The 26333-nt window shown below is 40.1% G+C and overlaps 1 protein-coding gene across 2 annotated transcripts in view; it reads left to right on the forward strand.

Moving 5' to 3' along the window:
- PIK3C3 (phosphatidylinositol 3-kinase catalytic subunit type 3) overlaps positions 1-26333 on the forward strand; it is a 128706-nt gene that overhangs the window by 30866 nt on the left and 71507 nt on the right. For both annotated transcript variants that reach the window (XM_032771736.2, XM_032771735.2), the window contains 8 exons: positions 4249-4320; positions 8610-8714; positions 11260-11352; positions 15230-15415; positions 16838-16992; positions 18858-18948; positions 22131-22198; positions 25936-26041. In XM_032771736.2, the coding sequence (XP_032627627.1) occupies positions 4249-4320; positions 8610-8714; positions 11260-11352; positions 15230-15415; positions 16838-16992; positions 18858-18948; positions 22131-22198; positions 25936-26041 (876 nt within the window). The remainder of the gene's footprint in view (positions 1-4248; positions 4321-8609; positions 8715-11259; positions 11353-15229; positions 15416-16837; positions 16993-18857; positions 18949-22130; positions 22199-25935; positions 26042-26333) is intronic.

The following is a 26333-nucleotide window of genomic DNA, read 5'->3' on the forward strand; positions in this document are numbered from 1 at the left end:
TATAATATTTTGCGTTTATGTAGCATCTTGCTTCTAAGGATCTCCGGCCACTTTACAAACATTAACAAACTCCCCCAAATAACTTGCAAGGTAAATAAGTATTCTTATCCCTATTTTACAAATGGAAGATGAAGGTAAGAGGTTAAGTGAATTTTCCAAGACCACATTGTGGTTTGAAAAGCTGGGATGAGAATCTGGATCTTCAGATTTTCATATACTTTAGCCACAAAACCATCCAACTCTCCTACCTTGATGTAGTTTTTCCTCAGGTAAGTGTTTTTGTTGGAGACTGTCTGATTGCAGTATATTTGTGTTCGCTTTTCTAATATAGTCTAATCACTTTTAATATCTTGTTCTGTGGTCTGTGGACAAGATATGATCGTAAGGTTCATAACAGACATTTGCTCATATAGGCTGGATATTATAATTATAAAATGTTGTGTTATATAGATGTTGTATCATGATGTCCACTTTTCTGGTGCTCCCTTTGTCTACGATTTTTGAAGTGCTGCTGTTGCATTTGAATGATGCACTTCAGAGTGGAAGGATGGTTATGGAACATGCCTCTGTTTTGCCTCCTACGTGCATATTTGATTGTAGTGGGAACTGAATTTGTGCTGTCTTAAAGTGTTGCGTATATTTTTTTTTGCTCTTGGGCGAGAGAATGCTTGGTTTTGAACCAAACAAGTAGAAGTGGTTAGAAAAATTCCAGTGACGCATTTTTTCATTGAAATTTGCCAGTTGGAAATAAAAATGGCTCTTGGAGACGATTTGATTTCAATGAAGTTCTTTGCGTTTTCATTCTGAATTGGACCCAAACCAAGTTTTGAAACTGAAATCCTCTACGAAACAGAATTACTTTTCTCTGCATAGCTCTTCAGACAAGCTAGAAAGTATTCTCAGAAGCATGAAGAAGGTATATAATCAAGGTATAAAGCTGGCTTGCTAAGCGTCATAAGATAATTAGGTGGGTAACTGCAGAGCTTAAAAGTAGAAAAAGCCACAATTTGAAGGACTTGTTAAAAAAGCTACTTCACACAAATTCAGGACCACTTTTCTGGAAACAGCAGAAAACAGTCCATAAATTAGTTGCCTGTCTTCTTTGTATTTTAAGTAGAAGCATAACAAACTTGAGATCACCTGTCCAGCATATAGACGGTAATGGAACTAGGGTAGGTTGTCACCTGTCTCTGAGTGATAGTCTAAGTGAAAATTACTTGTCACAGTCGTGTTGATAGATTTGTTTTTTGGTGTTGTGACAGAGAACCAGCCTATTAAACAGCTGCTGATAGAATCTGAGATTCTGTGACTCAACACTCAATTACTATACATAAAATGAAGTGGCAGAGGCCCCTTCTGTATTCTCTATCAACTTAATTTTAATGTAGTATTTAAAATGTGAGGAATGTCAGTCTGCAGGTAGCAAGAACACAACTTCCAATTTCCCTTTTAGGCAAACATCACTCATTCTGGAAATATCATTGTGTGAATTCCAAAATGCAAATATCTCATCTCTATGGGTAAATGAACTCCAGCATTTTTCATGAACATGTATCTTCGTATAGGGTTTAAACAGCCTTGTATTGGGTAAATAGGACAGTTGCAGAGCCAGATCCATTTAAAGGATATTCTCATTAGAATATCTTTCCCAGTGTTAAAAAAATAAGATTTTATCAGTCTCTGAAGCCTTGCCTGTGTGTCCATCTAGGTACTGCATACAGATAGTTGTATCCTGCTGGTACAGCTTGGAACCCTGGTTTAACTAACCCCACAGTATGAGATCAATAGAACCTCCTATTTGTTAGTGTTTTAGAAACTGATAAATACTGTAATTTCAAAGAGGTACAACAAACTTTGCTTGATCAACACTTCACTTTACCATAATACACTATAGTCTGCAAAATTAGCAGTCTCTCTCCACCGTTCATCAAAGAATAAATAGCAGAGAGTGGTAGTGAGGTCTTAAATTTGTAAAAATGTCATTTTTGGAAAATAGTGGAGTATCTTTAATAGTATGCCAAACTCAAAACTAACTCTATATTCTTATGAGGTTTGGCCACTGGCGAATTAATGATTTTGCTGCCCCCAACCCCATATGAACTTGGTTTATTTTTTTTACAAATGTGTTTGAACTAAAATAAATCTAAATATCATTACAATAATTGAATACTTACAAGTTTTACTATAAATAAAATTACAAGTACAGTGGACCCTCGCTTGAGTGTGTATCTGTATAGCACGATTTCGCTTGTAGCGCGGGAACGTGCATGGATCCAAAACTGAAAGCCGCTTAATTTCTTCCTTCCGGTCATATTATTAACATTTAGGATTCTCGCAAGTATGTTTACTAAATGGTGTCACGCTGTCATTGGTGGTTTCAATACTGCATTGGCCTACTAAACCCAGGGTTGTGAGTTCAGTCCCTGAGGGGGCCATTTGGGGAACTGTGGTCAAAACCTGAGAATTGGTCCTGCTTTGAACAGGGGGTTGGACTAGATGACCTCCTGAGGTCTCTTCCAACCCTGACATTCTATGATTCTATAATACGCGCTATGATTGATAGAATTGCGGTGTCACTGGTGTCGCAATTACAAAAATGCTGCTATTATAAATTTGCCATCCTAGGCCTAGGCCTTGTCGTCCTAGGCGACAATATGCTGCTGGGTTTGCCCTCACGTTTGTTTGAGACCTCCATGGCAAATTAGCAGGTAAACAATTGTTGGCATAAATTATTGAGGTTACACAGTCAGGGACACTATAATAGATATTGATGATGTTTGAGTGAAATAGAGGGGTCAGAGATGCACATTCCCTATCCATTTGAAAGGTGGGTAAAACTGCCAATATGCTTATTCTTTTTTAGCCTTGAGATGCAAGGGATGTCAGACCTTAATGATGATATTGCCTTTTTCTCACTTATCCTCGGCCCAGGACAAGGAGTGCTTTGAAGATGAGGACTGAGAACTTGGACTCGATTTGATATTTTATGGGAAGCCATATAGAGTGCCAGGGCGAAGACTGGGAGTTGCGGGGGGAGGCTGGCTTGGAGCTCCAGCCCTGGGGCAGAAAATTTCACAGAGATCAATGGAAGTCATGGATTCTGTGACTTCCCTTATCTCCTTGATATAATTGTAGCCTTAGTGATAACGGCATGAATAATTGAAGCCAGATCTTCATCTATCAGGATGGGACAGAGTTTCCTAGCCAACTGAAGAGGGTTGTCCTTTTTCTTTGACTTGAATTTTTAAAAATTCAAAATCTTAAATTACTTAATATGAAAAGCAGTCATACATTTATTCACAGGCTGGGCTTTACACCATCCACATATTATATGCATCTTACTTAGTTAAGAAGTATTGTTTACTTTTGTGTGTGTTATCAGAATTGTCTGTGAAAACATTACCGTGTTGTTGCATTTATTAGCTTCGTCTGCCGAAAAATCTCCTCCAACGTATACTTAATTTACTGGAACAAAACCAAGATTTGTTATAGTCAGCACTGTAGAATCAATATATGCACAGAAGAGTGAGCTATATATTAGTCTGCTTCATATATCATCCACAAAACTGCTAGCTATAGTGGAAAAGAAAATGCTCGAACTGGTAAGGAGGGGAAGCAGATTCCTTATAATTCCCAGTTCAAACTAGAAGCAGATAGCTTTGTGCCATTCTGCGATTTCTAAAAAGTTGCTTCCCAAAATGGTGGTCTGTGTTGCACTCTATACTGAACCCTCAGTATAGGTTGTGTCTCTTTGTGTTCATTTTCCCTCAACTCCAGCAAATACTCCAAATCAGTAAACCCATATTTTCATGATGGGACATTTAAATTTTGTCCATAAGTGTTTTGGCTAAAGCTTTTGAAAATTGTTTGGCCACGCAATGGGGCCCTCTAAGCACCTCCAGAACAGATGCATCATAGTAGTGAAAATTTCCATCCATTTTTGTCTTCACTAAAATGCTAATGCTGATGAAGTTTTAAAAATTATACTGATCTCTAAATTTGTCACATAAATAGATGGAGTTTATCTTTCGGTCTCGTATTTCCTTCTATCTTCTCAACTTTGTCAAAAATTAACTAGAAAAATTTCTTTCTATATTTTCTTATCTTTTATGCTTTTTGTTGGTTATGCATTGAAAATTTAATTTCTTTATTTTCTCTTGAGTATGGAAAATAGTAAATTCTGACAAGACACGTTGTTCATTATAACTTGAGACATTTATTGTACCTTTCAATTATGTTGCTATCCAGGATGGTGATGAGTCATCTCCAATTTTAACAAGCTCTGAGATTGTTAAGGTTCCAGATCCCCAGCTGTCTATGGTAAGTAATTTTCTGTGCAGTACAATCCGGATCATAACAAAACTTCATTGTGGAGTGCTGTGAAGTTCTTACAAGTGATGGAGAAAAACTCTTGACAATTGTATCTGCTATAGTCTTAAGTTTAATTGCAGCACAAAGTTGTGGCTACTGCCAGTGTAAGTATTGAGTAAATCTAGTTGAGAAATAGAAGTGAGATTTTTAATTTATCAGTTTGTTACTAGGCTTGGTGAGATGGTCAAATATTTTTAGTTCATCAAGTGTCCTGTGCATATTTCTGTTCATGAGACTTGTGCTGACTGGTTCAGCAGGACCTTAGAATCTCCTGATAGCAGTGCCCGTTAGGATGCCCCTGCAGCTTCACCCCCACCCTAGCACTTGAGCATACTCTGAGGGTGTGGATGTAAAAGGGGCATGGCTCTCGTTGCTGCCTCAGTTCCTTCCACCCACAGCAGTGATGTGAACCTGTCTCTGTTAGGTCTGTACTTTCATATTTCACTAAGACTTCTGCATCACGTGTACCTGTGCTTTTCTATTGGTTCACCATTACCAGTACAGAGTCTTACCCTTTGGCCTTTCCACTGGACCGAGAGTTTTTACAAAATGCCTTGCTCCAATAACAGTGTATTTGAGGAGGCAAGGAATTTTCATCTTCCCTTACTTAGATGGTTGGCTCCTGAGGGGTCCCTCCGAAGATTTAAGGAAGGCATTCAGATTATTCGTTCTATGTTCGGAACCCTAGGTCTTCTCATAAATGGAAAGTATCGAAGGAGTAGCCATGTTAGTCTGTATCCACAAAAACAACGAGGAGTCCAGTGGCACCTTAAGGACTAATGGATTTATTTGGGCATAAGCTTTTGTGGGTAAAAAACCCCGCTTCTTTAGATGCAGCTGGAGAAGTGGGTGTTTTTTTTTCCCCACGAAAGCTTATGCCCAAATAAATCTATTAGTCTTTAAGGTGGTACCGGACTCCTGGTTGTTCCTAAATGGAAAAAGTCTCTTTTCCCCCATCACAAAAGATTCCATTCAATGTGCAATTCTTGACTCTATAAAAAGAAGAGCTTTCCTTCCAGAAGAGAGGTTTTTAATCATAAATGGCACAGATTCCTTCAACATCCCTCTCGGAATGTAGGTTTTTGGTTCACTGTGTCAGCTGATCTTATCCACAACATATGTGACTCTATATGCCAGACTCAGAATGAGGCATCTTCAGCACTGAATCCTAAAGAACTTCAATCCCATTATGGACTGTATGCTGAAAGTACTCACTGTTCCGAGGAAAGTGTATCTTCCTCTAATGTGGTGGTTGAAACTACAGAATGTCCTCAAGGGAATTTTGTTCAACCCAGCTCCTTCTTTGTTAATAATAATTACAGATTCCACAAAGACAGTGTAGGAAGGGAGAGGTACAGCTTTGCAACATGTTTATTCGAGGTCTTTGGACCTACAGAGAATTCCAGTTACATATAAATGTACTGGCACTGAAGTTAATCCATCTGGGTCTCAAAGTGTTTCTTTCACATGTCTGAAATGAGGTAATTCAAGTGGCCATGGGCAATGTTTTGGCAGTGTAGTATTTGAACAAACAAGAAGGCGCTCGATTTTCTCAGCTATGCAGAAAGGGAATAAAACTTTTAGACTGGTATATCCAGTAAAATAGATACCCAATTGCCCAACACATAGTGGGGCAACACAGTATGATTGCTGATCAACTGAGCAAAGATTTGTTGCAGATGCACAAATGGTCTCTAAAGAATTCTGTTACCCAGGATGTTTTCAGCCTTTGGGGATTTCTGGTCATAGGTCTTTTTGTGACAAGATTCAATTCAAAATGTCCCTGTTTTTTTGCTCAAGAGCTGGCTTAGGCAGTCTGTCATTGAGGGATGCATTTAATATATGCATTGCTCTCATTTTCACTTATCACCAGAGACTTAAAAAAAGTAAGGCAGGATTGAGCCAGGGTGATTCTCATTGCTCCAGCAGGGCCAAGGCAGCAGTGGTACACAGAGTTACTCCATTCATCCAACAGCAACTACAAGATGCTCCTGTTATCAACAGACCTCCTGTCCCAGGTCTTCCATCCAGATTTCTGATTGTTCTATCCGCCAGCATGGGTAATATGCCTTTGACAGAGTCAGAAAGATTGTGTTCGGTTGAGGTGCAACAAGATATAATTAATTCCCGAAAGCTGTCAATTTGAAAGAAGTTACAAGTCCAAGTGTAAAAGATTTGTTTTATGGACAACTGAAAGAAGTGTTGACCAATTTCAGCTCCCATACAACTTATTTTCGAATATTTGTTACACTTAAAAGTAATAGGACTGTCTTTGCCCTCCAATGAGGCCCATGTAGCAGCAATAACAGTGCGTCGTACTCATGTTAATGGAAAATCTATTTTTTTTGTGTACATCAGTAAAAAGCTTTTTAAGAGGCCAATTCAACCTGGATCCCCTCAGCATGGAACCTGGTCCCACCATAGAATCTGAATTTAGTTTTAACTCAACTTGTGGCTTAACCATTTGAACCTCTAGTGAACTGCTTTTTCTCTCTCACTGAGGACAGCTTTTATAATAGCTGTTACTTTCTCATAGAAGACTAAAAAGTGAACTTCACGCATTGATGACAGACCCCTTATACCAGTTTTTATAAAGACAAAGTGGTTCTTAGACCAGCTCCTAAATTCCTTCCTAAGGTGATTTTGAAGTTTTTGTGTAAATCAAGCTGTCAGTCTACGAATATTCTTTCCAAAGCATCATTCAGGTAAAGGGAAGACCAAATTACATTCATTAGCTGCTAAGAGAGCACTAACATATTATCTGGATAGAATATTTTTCCCCTTTTTGATACATGCAAAACTGCTGCTTGAAGGTTGGTTCATGCTTTTGCAAAACATTATGCATTGGATCCAGCATGCAGGACTGATACTCCGTTTGGTAGAGCGGTACTCCAGACTTTAACTACAACTTTGAACCCCTATAGCCAATTTACTGTACTGCTTGCTAAACTAGCCCATGAGTGGAAATATGCAGAGGACACGTGAAGAAGTGAAGTTGGGTTACTTGTAACTGAAGTTCTTCGAGATAAACTCTGCATGTTCGTGCTCCCTGCGTATCTTCCCCACTCCTGCAGAGTCCAAATTTCAGTATCTTGGTGTTCTGCTTTATCAGTGGAAGGGACTGAGGTGGCAACTGCTGCCACAACCCTTTTATACCCACAACCTCAGAACACGATAGAGTGACGGAGAGTGGCACATGGGCACCCTGATAGGCACGACTCTCAGAAGGTTCTATCATCCTGCTGTGCAGGTTGGCATAAGTCCCGAGAGTATCAATATGCAGAATCCAACTTGACGAACTCCAGTTACAAATAACCAACCTTCATTTATGGTGGGTGTGGTGGGGGAAGTTACACTGTTAACGTTTCCGTTGTAAGGGAAGGAGAGGCAATTTGGAGACAGGTGAGAAAGGAGGGTGATTATTACCTTAGTAAAGGAGATGAGAGATATAAGGCAAGAGGGAGAAGAGAAGGGGAAAAATATTGAAACTGAGGAGAGGCAAGTTAAATATTGCCCCAGGTACTTTGCTTATGTGAAATCCTTTTCTTGCTCCACTTTCTTCTGTTGTCCTCGTTGTATTTATTGCCTAAATACGTTTCTAGAAAACAATTCCATTATTGTGAATGCCAGTTCAGCTGGGTGGGTATTAGCAACTTCAGGAGCCCTTGTGTCAGCACCATGCCATCTAACACTGCTGTCAGGTAGTCTAATTGGCGCAGTGCTGAAAATGATGTTGGCAGCTGAAATCTTGTTCACATCGTTGCTTCTACTGTTTTTATTATGGCTTCAGCTGAACCAGTATTAACAATAAACTCTGGGGTTAAAAACATGTAATGTATGCAGAGCCTTTAGACTGTAAGCTCTTTGGAATGATGCTTGGCCATAAAGTGTCTAGCATCTTTAGTGCCTTAGCATGTTTAAGTGCTGTGTAAATAACTTTCATTTTCAACAAATGCCTTGATGACAACCGTTCATCCAAAGGTGAGAGATGATGATAAAATTGCATTTTAAGTCTAAAATGATGGTATTGTCTTATTCCACAAACTGCTCACTGTGGAAAGTATATGCACTTTAAGCAGTGAATCCGGAAGACAGTGTAGTTTTTAGATATGAATACTTAAGCATGTAATACGTTGTTCAGGATGTTGGTGAGTCTCTGCTAGACAGTTGCATTTCAAGACTCTTTTCAGTGGAGTTAAATATTTACAACTGCTGACTTTTATTTTGTGTATTTTTAGGAGAATTTAGTAGAGAGCAAACATCACAAACTTGCTCGAAGTTTAAGAAGTGGGCCCTCTGATCATGATCTCAAGCCTAATGCAGCTACTCGAGATCAACTTAACGTAAGTTTGTAACTTTCATTTGAGTCTTTGCTGTCTGTAAGTATTCAGATTCAGTTTTGCTAAATGACTTTATTCAGTGTCTGATGCCAAGTTTGAAAGGAATACAATAGATATGTGATTTCTCGTTAATGTGAAATTATGTGTTGTCAATAAGAGAACTCACTTGGAGGTGAGTAGTTGTCTGGCCCAGCTCATGAACAGCCAAAGTCAGTTCCATCTGGTTACTTTGAGATGAGTTAGGGTATGTCTACACTATGGAATTGTTCCGATTTTACAGAAACCGGTATTTGGAAACAGATTGTATAATGTCAAGTGCACGCGGCCACACTAAGCACATTAATTCGGCGGTGTGCATCCATGTACTGAGGCTAGCGTCAATTTCCAGAGCGTTGCACTGTGGGTAGCTATCTCATAGTTCCTGCAGTCTCCCCTGCCCATTGGAATTCTGGGTTGAGATCACAATGCATGATGGGGCAAAAACAGTGTCGCAGGTGATTCTGGGTAAATGTCATCAGTCAATCCGTCCTCCGTGAAAGCAACGGCAGGCAATCATTTTGTGCCCTTTTCTCTGGATTGCCCTGGCAGACGGCATAGCACGGGAACCATGGAGCCCGTTTAGCCTTTTCTCACTGTCACCGTATGTGTACTGGATGCTGCTGACAGACACGGTACTGCAGGGCTACACAGTAGCATCTCCTTGCCTTTGCAAGTTAGCAGAGATGGTTACCAGTCATATTGTATTGTCTGTTGCTGTCATGGGTGCTCCTGGCTGGCCTCGGTGAGGCTGGCTGGGGGCGCATGGACAAAAATGAGAATGACTCCGCAGGTCATTCCCTTCTTTAAGTTTTGTCTAAAGGGAGAGTCAGTCCTGCCTAGAGTATCAGGCAAGTCTACTAAAGAACCAGAGAGGCAAACAGCCGTTGTTCTGGGTCAGAGCCCCAGACATTTCGCAGAAATGATGAGCTGCATGCCATTCTAGGGAGTGTCCCTGCAACAACTCCACTCGTTGCTTCCCTCCTCCCCCACCCCTCCTGGGCCACTGTGACAGTTATCCCCCTATTGTGTGATGAAGTAATAAAGAATGCATGAAGAAACAACACTGACTTTATTGCCTCTGCAAGCAGAGATAAAAGGGAGTCGTAGGGGGGAACGCAGCCTCCAGCTGCTCTGATATTTCAGGCAGACTGAATCTCCAGGAGACAAAGTTTAAAGAAGGGAATGACCGGGAGTTATTCCCATTTTTGCCCAGGCGCTCCCGGCTGACTTCACTGAGGCCAGCCAGGAGCACTCATGGGATGATGATGGATACCAGTCATATTGTACCGTCTGCCATCAGGAAGGGAAGGGAATCTGCTGCGTAGCGCTGCAGCGCCGCGTCTGTGAGCTGCATCCAGCAGACATCCGGTGACATTGAAAAAAGGCTGGAAACTCTTTTTTTTCCCTTTTCTTTCGTAGGCGGGCTGACGACATATACCCTGAACCACCTGCGACAATGTTTTTGTGACCCTTCAGGCATTGGGAGCTCAGCCAAGAATGTAAATGGTTTTCGGAAAGTGCGAGAACTGTGGGATAGCTAGTGTCCTCAGTCCCCCCCTTCCTCCCTCCGTGAGCGTCCATTTGATTCTTTGGCTTTCTGTTATGCTTGTCTCAGCTCCTTAAGTTTCACACAGCACTGTGTTGAGTCGCTGTTGTGGCCTCTGTCTATCATAGCTTTGGAGATATTTTTCAAATGCTTTGGCATTTTGTCTTTTGGAACAGAGTTCTGATAGAACAGATTCATCTTCCCATACAGAGATCAGCTTCAGTATCTCCCGTACGGTCCATGCTGGAGCTCTTTTTTTGATTCTGGGACTTCATGGTCACCTGTGCTGATCGGCACTCCATGCTGGGCAAACAGGAAATGAAATTCAAAAGTTCGTGGGGCTTTTCCTGTCCACCTGGCCAGTGCATCCGAGTTCAGATTGCTGTCCAGAGCAGTCACAATGATGCACTGTGGGATAGCTCCAGGAGGCCAATACTGTCGAATTGTGGCCACACTAACTCTAATCCGAAATGGCAATACCAATTTCAGCGCTACTCCCCTCGTCGGGGAGGAGTAAAGATATCAGTATTAAGAGCCCTTTATATCAATATAAAGGGCTTTGTTGTGTGGATGGATGCAGGGTTAATGCAATTTAATGCTGCTAAATTCCATATAAACTCGCAGTGTAAACCAGGCCAAAGACTTTCTAAACTCCTGAGTGCAAAGGAATCCACATCACACATACTAATTGGCATTTTTGGCAGTCTCAGCAGCAGGGCCAAGTAGTGATAGGTCTATGAATATCCTGATCTCTACGGGTGGTTCATCTAAGATCAGGGTTGAAGAGCATCACTTGTGTAGTATGGGGAAATTGTCCATTCTGTTCTGCTTATGGATAGACAAAGGCCTTCATTCTACTATGTGGTCAGTATGGCGTATGATACACTAAATTCTCTCATCTTCTTTATAAGATCAATATGTATAATTTTTATTACAAACTACTATCTGGAAATTTTTTAATAGATCATAGTGAGTTATCCACCAACAAAGCAACTGACATATGAGGAACAGGATCTAGTTTGGAAGTTCAGATACTATCTTACTAATCAAGAAAAGGTAAGGTTAAATGCATTAAATATATACTGATCCCTGTACATTGTTGCTGAGTAATGTATCTTCATGTTTCATTAGTGCAACTGCCTTTTTAAGTGTCTGCCTCTTCAGAGTTGTGAATCTCTGAGACGACAAAGTGTATTTAATCGAGATATTTTTCATTAATGGAACAGCTGTGCTGGTAAAGACTAGTGACCATATTTTTTAAATCCTATTGGCTAATACGTTTAAAACTTGTAGCTCAAAATCTCTAGTGAGTTCCTTTAAAATGCTCTTCTGCCAAGCCTGCCAGGATTAATCCACCAAATAAACTTGTTTAACTTCTGCAAATATAGCACAAATCACAAGCTGCACGCCTTCTAGATAATAGGCTAGGTTACTGGAAAGTGAATTAGAACTAGGTGGTCAAATAATGCCCCCCCTCGCCACCCCCCAAAAAGTGTATTGTTCAGTGATTATTTAATGAATAGTATTGCATTAGCTTTAACTGGGATCTTCCTGTTTTGCCTTACGTGAGGTCACAGAAGACTGTAGCTAAACTAAGTTAAAATAAATAACAGTTTAAAATGACCAGTTATTTTTGTGGTAGGTATTTAGCTATAAACCAGGCTGAAGCCGTAGTCTTAACTTGTTTATATTTTTGGGTGACCTCTAGCAAAGGATCTAAATTCCTGATTCAGCAAAGCATTTAAGTATGTGCTTTGTTGAGCTCTCTTCTCCTCATTCAGCTCCATACATTGAGTAATCCTTAACAACTTGTTGCCTGTGCTTTGAGTCTGGCCAGTATTCTGTTAATGATTCCTGACGTGAAAAGACTGTTTCAAAAAAAAAAAAAAAATAGCAGAGTTGTCCTTGGTTTGCCAAATCTCTATTGCTGCCTTACTGGTTGCTGCCACCCGACACCATCGTTTCTCCTTGGGAACAGGCATTTTGTATAATGGAAGATACAGTTGATTGAGTCAACATTGTCTCATTGAAGTATTTCCCACAGGTCTTTGGGGAAAAGGTGTCCCAGAGATCATGGGATTACTTTTGGAGAAGCTTGCTTGTGGTGGCTTGGGGGGAAACTGATACCTTGGAGGTGACACTGCATACTGCTTGTGTACTGTTATCAAGAACTACCAGAACTAAGTTCCTTCTTTGTGCCTTAAGCAAAGGGTACAATCTAGCACTCAATGTGATCTGGAACATAGGGATATTAAGTGACTGAAAAAGAACATTTTTAGTAGGGCTGTCAAACGATTAAAAAATTTATCATGATTAATTCAATTAAAAAAATTAATTGCATGATTAATTGTGTTGTTAAACAATAGAATACCAATTTAAAGATTTTGGGATGTTTTCTAGATTTTCAAATATATTCATTTCAATTACAATGCAGAATACGAATTGTACAGTGCTCACTTTATGTTTTTGATTACAAATATTAGCACTGTAAAAAACAAAATAAATAGTATTTTTCAGTTCACCTAATACAAGTGCTGTAGTGCAATCTCTTTATCATGAAAGTTGAACTTACAAATGCAGAATTATGTATAAAAAAACCCCTGCATTCAAAAATAAGGCAATGTAAAACTTTAGAGCCTAGAGGTCCACTCAGTCATACTTCTTGTTCAGCCAGTCGCTCAGACAAACAAGTTTGTTTACATTTGCAGGCAATAATGCTGCCTGCTACTTCTTTACAATGTCACCTGAAAGTGAGAACAGGCATTTACATGGCATTCTTGTAGCTGGGGTTGCAAGATATTTTCATTCCAGATGTGCTAAAGATGCATATGTCCCTTCATGCTTTAACTACCATTCCAGAGGACATGCATCTATGCTGATGATGGATTCTGCTCAATAATGATCCAAAGCAGTGTGGACCAATGCATGTTCATATCCATCATCTGAGTCAGATGCCACCAGCAGAATGTCAAGTATCAGAGGGGTAGCCATGTTAGTCTGGATCTGTAAAAGCAGCAGAGAATCCTGTGGCACCTTATAGACTAGCAGACGTTTTGGAGCATGAGCTTTCGTGGGTGAATACCCACTTCATCAGAAGCATGCATCTGACGAAGTGGGTATTCACAAATCTCACATTGGTACCTTCTTTGCATTTTGTCAAATCTGCAGTGAAAGTGTTCTTAAAATGAACAACATGTGCTGGGTCATCATCCAGACTGCTATAACATGAAATATATGGCAGAATGTGGTAAAACAGAGCAGGAGACAAAAGAGAAGACAAGGGGAGGGGGGTTATTTCCCTTTGTGGTCAGACTCAGGGCATCTGAGTCTTGGGGTCCCCCAGGGAAGGTTTTGGGGAGACCAGAGTGAGCCAAACACTGGAATTTTTGGCTGGTGGCAGCGCTATCAGATCCAAGCTGGTAATTAAGCTTGGAGGTTTCATGCTGGCATCTTAGTTTCTGAACTGTAAGGTTCAAATCTGAGTAGGAAGCTATGACAGCATTATTACTCATAAATGTAAACAAACTTGTTTGAGTGATTAGCTGAACAAGAAGTAGGACTGAGTGGACTTATAGGCTCTGAAGTTTTACATTCTTTTGTTATGGAGTGCAGTTATATAACAAATATGTATACATTTATAAGTTGCACTTTCACAATAGGGATTGCACTACAGTACTTGTATTTTTCAGTTCACGTCATACTATTTCTTTTGTTTCATTTTTACAATGCAGATATTTGTAATAAGTAATATAAAGTGAGCACTGTACACTTTGTATTCTGTGTTGCAATTGAAATCAATATATTTGAAAATGTAGAAAAACATCCAAAAATATTTAATACATTTCAATTGGTATTCTATTGTTTAACTGCGATTAATCATGATTAATTTTTTTCAGTTAATCATGAGTTTGCTGCGATTAATCAACAGCCCTAATTCTTAGTATTGTAGATAACAGTAAGACTGATATATTAAAAAAGCAAACAATTGTTTTTTCATTCAAGTTGTGGTATCAAGCAGAAAGATAGATCTATTTAACATAACAATAAGACCTGTAAAACCTTGCAAAGACCTTTTTTCCCCTGACAATCTCCCCCATGATTGATGCAGATTTTAAGGGTTTATTTTCCCCTTTGGTGTGCTTGTAAACCTCATAGTCTCTAGTGATAACTGAGGCCTTGGCTACACTAGCGCTCTACAGCGCTGCAACTTTCTCGCTCAGGGGTCTGAAAAAACACACCCCTGAGTGTAGCAAGTTACAGTGCTGCAAAACACCAGTGTAAACAGTGCCCCAGCGCTGCAAGCTAATCCCCACGGGGAGGTGGAGTACGTACAGCGCTGAGAGAGCTCTCTCCCAGTGCTGGCACCGTGACCACACTCGCACTTCAAAGCACTGCCACGGGAGCGCTCCTGCGACAGCGCTTTGAAGTTTCGAGTGTAGCCAAGCCCAGGGTGCGTTAATTGGGAGGAGAATAAATTGTGAATTTGAGTTTGCTGCTACAGAAGACGTAATTCTCTTGCACTGTAGAACTTTAATTTAACTTTAGAGGACCTTACAAAAATTGAAGAATTAATCCTCACAACACCCCCACAAGGTAGGTGAGAATTATCACCCCATTTTATAGATGTGGGGGCAATAATGCATAGTGAGATTAAGTGCCTTGGTCAATATCGTGCAGCAAGTCAGTAGCATAACTGAGAATAGAACACAGATCTGATTCACACTGGTGTGTGGCCACTCAAATCTAGTTGTCCAAAATATTGCCATTCACTTCAATTGGGTTCCCCCAGTTTATGCTATTATAATTGCAGTAAGAATCCGGCCGTATATCTTGTCTTAACTTAAACTAAAATATCTAACTCTTGAAATATTCCAGTTCATTGATTTCTTTAATTGCTTAGGAATCGTCAGTTTTTATAATCTTCTTTGTTTAGGCTTTGACAAAGTTCTTGAAATGTGTCAACTGGGACCTACCTCAGGAGGCAAAGCAGGCACTAGAGTTACTGGGTAAATGGAAGCCAATGGATGTAGAAGATTCTCTGGAACTGTTGTCATCTCATTTCACCAATCCAACAGTACGGCGGTATGCTGTTGCCAGGTTGCAACAGGCAGATGATGAGGTATTAATGGACTCTATTGTTCCGGGTGTGTACTTTACTTTCACCTATGAGAAAATCAAAGGACCTTAAGTAGTGCACAGAGAAATGTACAGTTTCCATAATGTTTGCTGCTACCTGAATATTTATCACCTTTTATAGGAAGGTAATTATGAAAGATAATAAAAGGTTGACTGTGAAGCTGTTCAATGTATGTTTCCATTTTTAGAGAGAATAAAACTTCTAGCTTTATTAAGCAAAACTCCTCACAAAGCAAATCAATACTCTGTATTAGATGTCTTCAGCCATGCAAACTGAAACAATCATACTTTCTCCCCACAACCCAAGAGATCAGTTTTGATGCTAACCTGTTCACTTCAAAATTAACTGCTCCATTGTTGAATAGTAAACCAGATACTTCTAGCAATCTGTTTTGTAAATAGCAGGTATGTCCTGACATTGCATTCCTTTGAGGAAGAAAGTGCAGAAAGATATTCTGTTAGCTAGAAATGAGATAAAACATTTGAGATAGAGAGGGATTTCTTTTTGAAAACCCATGTAAAAACATTCATTAAGTGGTGGAAACTTAATGAAATCTAATCTTTTATCTAGGTTTTAATATTCATATTACATCTGCCTTCTGTTTTTGTGATACGGAATTTTATGCACTCATGATTGTGCCTTCTGGATGCATAACGCATTTTCTTAAAAGCAGCCCATAAAACTGACCAGCTCACAATAGAGAACACTAATTGCCCCCTAATTAGCACCCCACCCACAGTAAGACTGACTCCCTCAGTAATACCCCCCATAATATTCTTGACCAAAACGACATTCCTTGCACCATGCACTGAAGATCACAAAACACAGGTTCTGGTAGACCATCAGAGGGGGGAAATTCCTTAGGCGGTAATTAATTAAAAACCCCGTCTTAAGAATTCAAATCTTGGGACTGTTATTGCTTTGTTGGTTTTAGCTTTTATGATGGTGCATAAGGGTAGAGGCAGCGTTACATAGCCATGTCCCAGGCTCTGTCCAGCTTTTACAGATGGAAGTCGCACATTAAAGTGAATAGTTTAACCAATTTTCATTAAATAAGACCAACATGGCTACATTAAACGGATAATGGAAGTTGATTACAATAAGATATGAGGAAGACTAACACTAGCCACTCTAAAACAGAAATATACACCCTGAGATATATATTTAAATTGCTAATATGGCTTTTTAATAATGAAAACAGTGCAAGAAATAGAAACTTCTGTGTGCCAAGTTATATTCACCACCACTCTTTCTACCCTCTACTAGCCATTACTCAGTTCCTGCTTCCATTTCTTTACTGATCAGTAAGCCCTGGTTTAGGTTTGTGAATAAATGATGTAATTCTCAACAGTGCTGAGCATCCAACAGCTCATTTCTCACTATATCTTTTTTTCTCCTTCCAAGGATTTGTTAATGTACCTGTTGCAGTTGGTCCAGGCCTTGAAATATGAAAATTTTGATGACATAAAGAATGGCTTAGAGCCAAATAAGAGGGACAGTCAGGGTTCAATGTCCGAGAGTATGGCAACATCAGGAACGAGTGCTGCAGAAATAGACAGGTACGGTGCTTTTGCTTCAAGAAGGGAAGAAACAAGGAATATTGGCATCAGAGTATGATTCTCTCTTGCAGGCATGCTGCAGTTTTGTCACTGGCATATACTAAGTTTATATTGCAAGGTTGCTACTCTTGCTTTATTTATGAGACCTTCATGATGCTTCCAGTCATTACCATGTTGAAGACTTAAAGCTCTGAGGCTACTATGGGGTCATTTTGGTTGAAAGTCTCTCATAGTGCCATTCCTGAGACATCAAAGTAATTGTTTGGTTCTTTGACTTTAAATCTAACTAGTCATTGAACTAGGTGATTTTTGGTAGAAAGTTTCTTTTGGAAATAGGTTGGGTTTGCTTAAAATATGTATGTGGCTGGCTAGCAAGAACCCAGTCATCGGAGGGTGTCTAGCACAAAATTTTGTGTTGTGATGATACTTGGTCTAAAAATTTAAGTCTGCAAAGGTCCTGGATACCCATTTGTTATGAAAACAGAAATAGAAGGCAAGGAAGTACTGAGGCATGTGAGTGCCTGTTCCCTGCAATACAGGAAAATTACTGTGTGATTATTCATCACATATGATATTTTCTTAGTCCTTCACAGAAGGACAACCTCTGTTGCCCGGGATCCCTACCTATTTGCCCTAGAGAAAAAGCCTTTCTTTATATACATCATCCACCAAGATTTTTGCTCCTGTGTTTCAACTCTTTATGTAGAGAGACACAGAACTCCCTAAGCTCCTGAAATACTTTAGTCCTTAGAGCAGTAGTATTGGAACATGAGGTAGTCCCATTTCCAGCAGTCATGCACAAAACTCTTAAGTTTAAATCTTGCACATTAAATCTTCCAGTTGGTTCCATCTTGACTGTGGTTGCCAAAGCAGGTCCTCACAGGTGTGCTTGTCCAGTTGCTGCTCCAATCTTTGTCTGAACTGATATAAAGCATGGTCAAGTATCCCTCACAGTGTTCCTGCCCTTCCAGCCAAATTCAAGTTGTTAAATGCTTAAGCCCCGTTCTCTTTGAGTTATATTTTCAAAAGCACCAAAGGAACTTAGGTGCCCATGTCACTTTTGAAAACGGAACTTAAGCTCCGAAGTGTTAGATGACTGAGATTTTTGAAAACTTTATCTGTGGCACTTACTGTCTCTGCTTAAGGTGCCTTGTAGTCATTTCAATACTGACTTGACACTTAAGCATTCAAATTCAGTGATTCTTTTTGATATCCTACTCTTGAGAGAGGGTAGTTTCAGAGCCCCAGAGGAGAAAGGAAGGCAGACCACTTCCCTGCTTTCAAATAATCTCTGTGGCAGAGCAGTGTCACTGAAAGGCTAAAATCTACTGCCTCAGACTAAAACCAGGTGCAGACTAAAATCAGATTTGCCTGCAAATATCTCACAATGCACTGGGAACGTGAAGAATGCATCTGACCTCTTCTGGTGAGATTGCCATGAATTTGATTTGAGGCCAGCCCTATAGTGCTTTGAAAGAAAGTCCCTCAAAGCAAAAACCTGAGCTGATCAAGACTCCATATTGATGATGTGGCCTGCTCCTAATAGGCATAGTGAGAGAGCTTCACCACTGAAGCATCTTACACCATCTTTCTTGAAACAGGCTCTGATCATTCACGTGCTTGAAGTTTTCATGTTTAATTCTTTTTACAACCACATTATAACTAAGTTTAGGTTTTCTTGAGGAATTAACATTGCCACTATTGTTAGCTGTTGAGCCTATTTGGCTAATTGGGAAACCTACAACAATGGAGTACAATCTAATTAATATGCATTGCAAATGGAATGTACACCATAGTATTTTTTGTACTGTTAATGTGATCCCAAATCCTAATTGTAAAACACATTTTATTTCTTTATTTTACAGTTCCCAGATCATCACGAGTCCCCTTCCTCCTGTATCCTCCCCACCTCCTCCTTCTAGAACAAAGGAGTCTGCAGAGAGTGAAAACCTTGAAGTAAGTAAAACATGTTAGTTATCATGTTGGATACTTCCTAGTTAATAATTGTTTTATAGTGGTCTTTATCCCATAGAATTTGACTAATAAGCTAAATATAACAAGTTTAGTGAACTTGTTATGATAGAATCATAGAATGTCAGGGTTGGAAGGGATCTCAGGAGGGTATCTAATCCAACCCCTTGCTCAAAGTAGGACCAATCCCCAGGCAGATTTTTGCCCCATATTCCCTAAATGGCCCCTTCAAGAATTGAGCTGACAACCTTGGGTTTAGCAGGCCAATGCACTACTGAAACCATCAATGACAGCACGACGCCATTTAGTAAACATACTTGCGAGAATCCTAAATGGTTAATAATATGACCGGAAGAAAGAAATTAAGCAGTTCTCAGTTTTGGATCCATGCATGTCCCCGTGCTATAAGTGAAATCGTGCCATACAGACGCACGTTCAGTACAGACATACTTTGACTCTTCCTGAAAGTACATTGTTACCTAGTCCAAAAGACAAAACTTTAGTTTTTACTCTTGCCCTGAGAATAGAAATGTGTTAAGAAGAAATATTCAAGTGAACTAAATATAAAGATTACTTTATTAAGAAAATACTGATGTTTTTTCTTAATGTTTGTTATCTAAGTTAAAAGCAACAAAGAGTCCTGTGGCATCTTATAGACTAACAGATGTATTGAAGCATAAGCTTTCGTGGGTGAATACATGCATCTTACGAAGTGGGTATTCACCCACGAAAGCTTATGCTTCAATACATCTGTTTAGTCTATAAGATGCCACAGGACTCTTTGTTGCTTTTTACAGATCCAGACTAACACGACTATCTCTCTGATATATCTAAGTTGTTCATGAACACAGTCACACTAATAGGAGTAGGTTAATGTTGCATTATGTATGTTTCTGTTAAGCACAAAGATCAGTACCTTTTGGTAAAGACAAAAATGAATGTAGAAAAACATAGTGAGCATATAATATTACTTTCAAGGTAACTTGAATGTGCCTACATATATTTTAATTAGTGTGTATATATTTCTTTTATACATATCTTTTATCTACATAGCGCACACATCAAAAACTGTGCGTTCCTGGACCAGATCCTCAACTGGTATAAATGGCCTAACTCCATTGATTTCAGCATTACTATCCTAATTCACACCAGTGGAAGATTTGGCCCTTCTCTTTGTAGTAAATGTTGGATAAAGATGGGGAGATGAACTGATGACTGAACTGAAGCCAGTATAACTGTCTGGTGTGTTATCAGTCTGAGAGCATTCACCTTGCTCCACTCAATGTCTGTGCAGTTTACTTCCTGGGGTTTAGTTCTAGTCACAAAATAAATCCCAAACTAAGCAAGACAAAATTCAGCCCAAGCCTTTTCTTGGGGTTGACTGCTGCCATAGTTCATCTGAGGGCTGCTCAGCCTTGACTTTTGGTCCTTTCTAGCAAGCTGCTCTGACCTTTTGCATCCAGGTGTGTAATCAGCTACCTTCCAACAGTGAGTCACCAGACACTACTTAGGTGGTGATCATGCTAGAAAATGTGAACAAGATACGCTAGTTAGATACATATTACCCGATCCTTGCATTTCCCGGTTTAAGGCTGGAGATGTGCAAAATTACACACACAAAATGTATAATTAAAGAACATTATGTGCTTTTGTCTTATGATGTATTGGTAGACTTAATGAATGTTAGTGGACATTTAATTTCTGTATAACATAACTTAATGTGATTTAAAAAAAATAAGTTAATTTCCTATTGAATTTTTAATTTGGGGTAGATCACACTTAGTTTTTTGACCAAACAAATAGGCTTCTCCAAAGGTTACTTTCTGTGACTCTTGAACAGTTTTCTCTGTAGTTTCATGTCTGTCTACAGTCCTCATGCTTCTTTAGTTTCTGTATAGTAGAATGGTGTTACCAGTTACAGTAGAACTTCACAGTTATGGGCACCTTGGGAATGGAGGTTGTTCGTAACTCTGAAATGTCCGTAACTATGAACAAAGCACAGTTCAGGCTCTTGCTCCAGCAGGCTAGGTTTTAGCATGGGTGGGCAAACTATGGCCTGGGGGCTGCATCTGCCCCTTCAGACGTTGTAATCCGGCCTTCGAGCTCCTGCCAGGGAGTGGGGTCCGGGCCTTGTCCCAGTCCACATGTGCCATGGTTCCGCGTGGCTCCCAAAAGCAGCAGCATATCTCCCCTCCAGCTCCTAGGCATAGGGGCATATGGGACTCCGCACACTGCCCCCGCAACTCCCATTGGCCAGCAACCACGGCCAGTGGGAGTTGCAGGGGCGGCGCCTGAGGACAGGGCAGCGCACAGAGCCACCTATCCATGCTTTTGTTTAGGAGCTGGAGGAGGGACATGCTGCTGTTTCCGGGAGCGGCTTGAGGTAAGCGCTGTCTGGAGCCTGCCTAGCCCCCTCCAGCGCCCCAATCCCTTGCCCCAGCCCTGATCCCACTCCCACTTGCCGAATCCCTTGGTCCCGCCCTCCTGCACTCCAGAACCCGCACCCCCAGCTGAATCCCTCACCGCCTCCGGCACCACAACACCCAATTTCATGAGCATTCATGGGCCACCATACAATTTCCATATCCAGATGTGGCCCTCAGCCAAAAGTTTGCCCACCCCTGCTCTAGCAGAAGCTCCCTCCTCAGCCCTGGCAGTTTCCTTGCAGGCAGCTTCTTTCCCTGGGTTGGACTGAGTTTTCAATTCCCTCCCCCTCCCGGCTGGGGGAGGGAGGGTGAAAACAGCTTGTCCTGCACCCGGATGGGGCAGGAGAGGTGAAAACAGCCCCTCCCCTTCCTGGCTGGGGGAGGGGGAGTGGTGAAAGTGGCACCGAACCCAGTGCTGCTCCTGCTCTGCTGATTCCATCTGCCTGGGCTGGCAGCGCCAGTGTCTTCACTTCCTAGCTGTAAGTGGCTGCCCTGTGGGTGGGATGTGGACGGGCAGCCCAGATGTGCCTAGCTTTAAAATACAATACAGACACAGTAGAGTACTTGAGGTTTTTGTTTTGTTTTGTTTTTGGGGGGGAGGGGTGGTCTCTGCTGCTTCCTGATTGGTTATTTCTGGTTTCACATGATGTCCAGTTGACTGACTGGTCAGTCTGTAACTCTGGTGTTCGTAGCTTTGAGGTTGTACTGTATAACATTTTTACTCTTTTAAATCTATTCCAGCAAGACCTTTGCACTTTCTTGATATCCCGAGCCTGCAAGAATTCCACACTGGCTAACTACTTATACTGGTATGTCAAAACTTACTGTGTATTATTTATATTAGGGTCCCCAAATTTGAGATCAGGGTCCAGTTGTGCAAGGAGCTGTACAGACAGAGAGTAAAAGATAATCCTTGCCCTGTGGAACTTAATATCTATATTTGAAATGCAATAATGTGTTAAAATAAACAAAAGAGAGGATGAGGATTACACAGTGTGCAGTTACATAGGGTAACTAGTATAAGGATGGCAGTCACTAGCTTTATACAATGACATGTAAGCATATGTCTCTAGATAAAGTGAGTGCATTATATTTGCATTAATGCAGTGATCAAAATAAAATTTTAAATTCTCACTTTATGGTCTACAAGTGTCATTCAATTGGAAGAAAAAATGTAATTCAGTTTTGGATTGTTATGATTTTTTCTTTCTCCACCTTATGAATGACCTAGAGTTGTGACACCTTGTCCAGATGATTGTTTTGCACTTAAATCACTGCACTAAGAATGTACCCCTGTTTTATAATTCTATATGTCATTGATTGAAAATGGTTATCAGAAGTATGCTGTAACTAATACTAATATGCTGTGAATAGAACATAATAGTTGGAAATGAAAGGGGTGAATTAAAATACACTGTCCAAAATGGTGTGCCAAAATTTTAACTTATTCTGACAGTGCTTCCAGTTGTAAGTCCATCCTCGCAAAATATATCCTTGTCTTCCCTCTCACATACAATATTTACATATAAAAATATAAATCAAACAGAAGCATGATTTACTACAACACATGGCGAGCATGACAGCACACTCTTTTTGTCTTTGTCATAGCCTAGGTTGTTTGTTTGTTTAAACTAGAAATATAATGGACTCCTTTTCTGAAGGTAAGGAACTACAAGTGTGATCACTGGAAATAGACATTAAATATTTGGTCCGGTCAAACATTCTTATTTATTTAAGTAGAAATAACTTAGTCTAGCTTCACTCACTTAGATGTGTGGTTCATTTCACAGTCATTACTGAAGCTTTTGCATTTTGCCAATTACATAAAACCCCAAATCTTTTCATACATACAAGATTGTACGCAGTTTGTATCACTAGAGAATACAAGTACATTGCGTTCTGAAACTTGGAACAAACTTTCTTTTTCCTAACTCATTCAGTCAACAGACTGTCAAGCTCTCTCAAAACTCTCTTGCCTTCTGACCGCAAAATCAGCTAATTTATTCTTTCTTTTCCTTTCAGACATCTCAATTTCTCAGTGACAAAATCCAAATGTCACAGCTACAGTTTGATCTGGCATAGCCATAAATCCTTTTGTCTGCTGATCAGTTACATTTTTCAGCTAACCAGACACAGCATGAGCTTAAAACAATCAATAGAAAAATTCAGTAATCCTTGAAACTCAGGCATCACAGTCATATTACTGTGACGCTAGAGTCGTTCCTGTACTTTTTCACTTTTGTGCATAGATGACTTAAACTATTTCTTGTGGATGCATCATCTACTGATCTACTGAGGCATATGATATCAGGCCTTTGAGCCTGCCTCTCAAGAAGTTAGAGATACCATGTAGTACTTCCCTTTGCAAAGAAAGATGAGATAAAGGCACATTTTAATGAATTTCTTTGCATTTTCCCTTTTCCCCTTTGCTTGTTGAGTACATAAGCTTTGAAAATACACGCAAGAAGCTGTCAGACTTCATTTCCTCTGTAGTAAGACCTAAATTTGTAGCCTTAAAAAAGGCTATCCCACTAGCAATCACTGCTGCAAGAGTAAGAGAGCTTTGGAAATGGCTTCTGGTTAGCTATAGGATTTATTAAGATTATAGCCCTTTTGAAGCCCAGGTATTTATCTGGATACTGAATGTATTTCAAATTTTGTTATGACTTTGTAAATTAATTTAGAAAGATGTATAGCACACAAGTTTGATGAAAAATTCGCTTGATGTAGCGAGCTCTTGAATCAATTTGAAGAGACAGCCCATGACATCAGATTATCTAATGGATTGTGCAGTTTCCTGCAGTTAGTTTTCTACATTGAGAAGAGACAGTTTTGATTAGTTCTTCTATGGCTACCAAATTTAGATATTATTCTCTCTCTACTCAAAACGTGCTTTTCGATCTAGAAATGTAGCTAGGTCATACAATCCTCTGCATATTGTCCTTCATGTCCGCGTGCACCTTTGTCAACTTTCACATAGTTTTGTCTTGGGGATGGAATTGTAGCTCCATTTTTGGATCGGCTCGTTGTCACCTCCTTTCATCTCCCATGCTGTTAAATTAATTTATTTCTCCTTGGGGTGCCTGACACAGTGCTTAATTTGTGCCAGGACTTGCTGGGGTTGAGCCCTGACACCGCTAGACTTGGTCGTTCATAGCCCCGGCACCTCTGGGCTTGCTGTATCAGTTATGAATGTAAAAAAATTGATTGAACCCTGGCACCTCTTTCATAACAAACTAAGCACTGACTTGACAGTAGTTGTCCCAGCATATAACCAGTTTCAGTGATCTAAAGTAGAAACACAGTATATGTTGCATAAGACAGGCAGAAACATAATTGTTAAGCAGAGCATAAAATCAGCTAGACTTAATATTAGGACAAGTGTAGTTACCTCAGCTCTCAGATTTATTCTTTTGGTTTAATTTGTAATCAACATTCTTATCAGCACTCACCAAACTTGCTATCAGGTCTCTCAGTATTTAAAAACCCAGTTATCCAATTGGTAACAAAATATTCTGCTCATGCACCTGAAAACACTTAATGGCGTCAGAGGAGGTATTCCATTGAGCCTGTATAGTGCCTAACATGTTGGAGCTCCAGTCCTGGGGCACCACCATAAAGTAAACAGAAAGGTAACTGTCCCAGCGTGGGTGGAATTAGTCCATAACGTCTGTGAAGACTAATTAGATTCACTACATTTGTACAGTCACTTGACTTAATCCAAACCAAGCATTAGAAATTGTAATGTATTTAGTTGGATATTAAATAGCCCTGCCTAGAATACGCACAGATGTATGTATTGTGCTATACTGTGTCTCAGAGGATAGAAGGGGGATAATTGACAAACTGCCTGTTTTGGTTGGCATTACTTTATCGTGTATAAGTGAAATTACATTTCTATGTGGCATATGAAATAAGGGCAATTAGAGTAAGAACCACACATAATTTACCAAAATAAGGCATCAGATGAAAAATGATCGTAAAATGCTGTTCTCTTCTTTGGCTGAGGCCTCTAGTCTGGTAGTCCTTTTAAAAATGAACACTAACTTCTTTGCAAAGCCATGCTCTGTGATCCTCCCTAATTACTGCTGGAACATGCAGTGACAATGCATTGGGCGAGGGAGGCAGGAATGGGGGTTCAGGAGGTTGTTTGAATTGCCATTTTGTAGCCCTCAGATTAGGAATGGGTAATAGGAGCGTTCTGCCATTCTCACTGCTCTGTCAATGAGTAGTAGGACAAATTATTAGTGCAGATGTATATGCAATGAGGCAGAGGTGTGCGTCTGGGATACCCGTCCGTACCTGCTCTGGTTGAGTGCTATCACTCATGTCTTAAGTGAATGTAAATCTCAAGTGTTTCAAGTAGTCCGTATATCAGCGGAAAGACCCAGGGTGGTCTTTCCTGAAGGTTGAGGTTTTGCCCTGAATCAAGTACAAATTAGTTTTGCTGTAATTGCATATCTTTATTACACAGCTGTAGTATTGCACAGGTAAGTGACTTGTATCGCAGAAGGACAACCTAACCGAGATTGTTTTTGTGTTAAAGGTATGTAATAGTGGAATGTGAAGACCAAGACACTCAGCAGAGGGATCCAAAGACTCATGAAATGTACCTAAATGTGATGAGACGATTTAGTCAGGCTCTATTAAAGGTAACCCATCCCTTAGGTAATGAAAGATTAAGGAGTTTGCAGGTGTTTGCTTTCTTTAAAAAGACACTGGTTTCCTACGATGCCATGCCATAAGCATTACAGTCTGCCAAGCCCCTACTTCTCCCTGGAATTAATTTGATCTGCTGTAAATGATGTAATTTTAGTTCAAAATAAATGAATGCAACTGTTAAGGAAAGTGTTTTTCCCTTTCTCTGTTCGTTGCTTTTCCAATAAACTGTAAACTGACTTTTCGTATCATGCTTGCCTCTAGACCCCCTTTCGTCTGGCAGTG

The sequence above is a fragment of the Chelonoidis abingdonii genome, chromosome 6 (genome assembly GCF_003597395.2).
Source record: "Chelonoidis abingdonii isolate Lonesome George chromosome 6, CheloAbing_2.0, whole genome shotgun sequence".
Lineage (NCBI taxonomy): Eukaryota > Metazoa > Chordata > Testudines > Testudinidae > Chelonoidis > Chelonoidis abingdonii.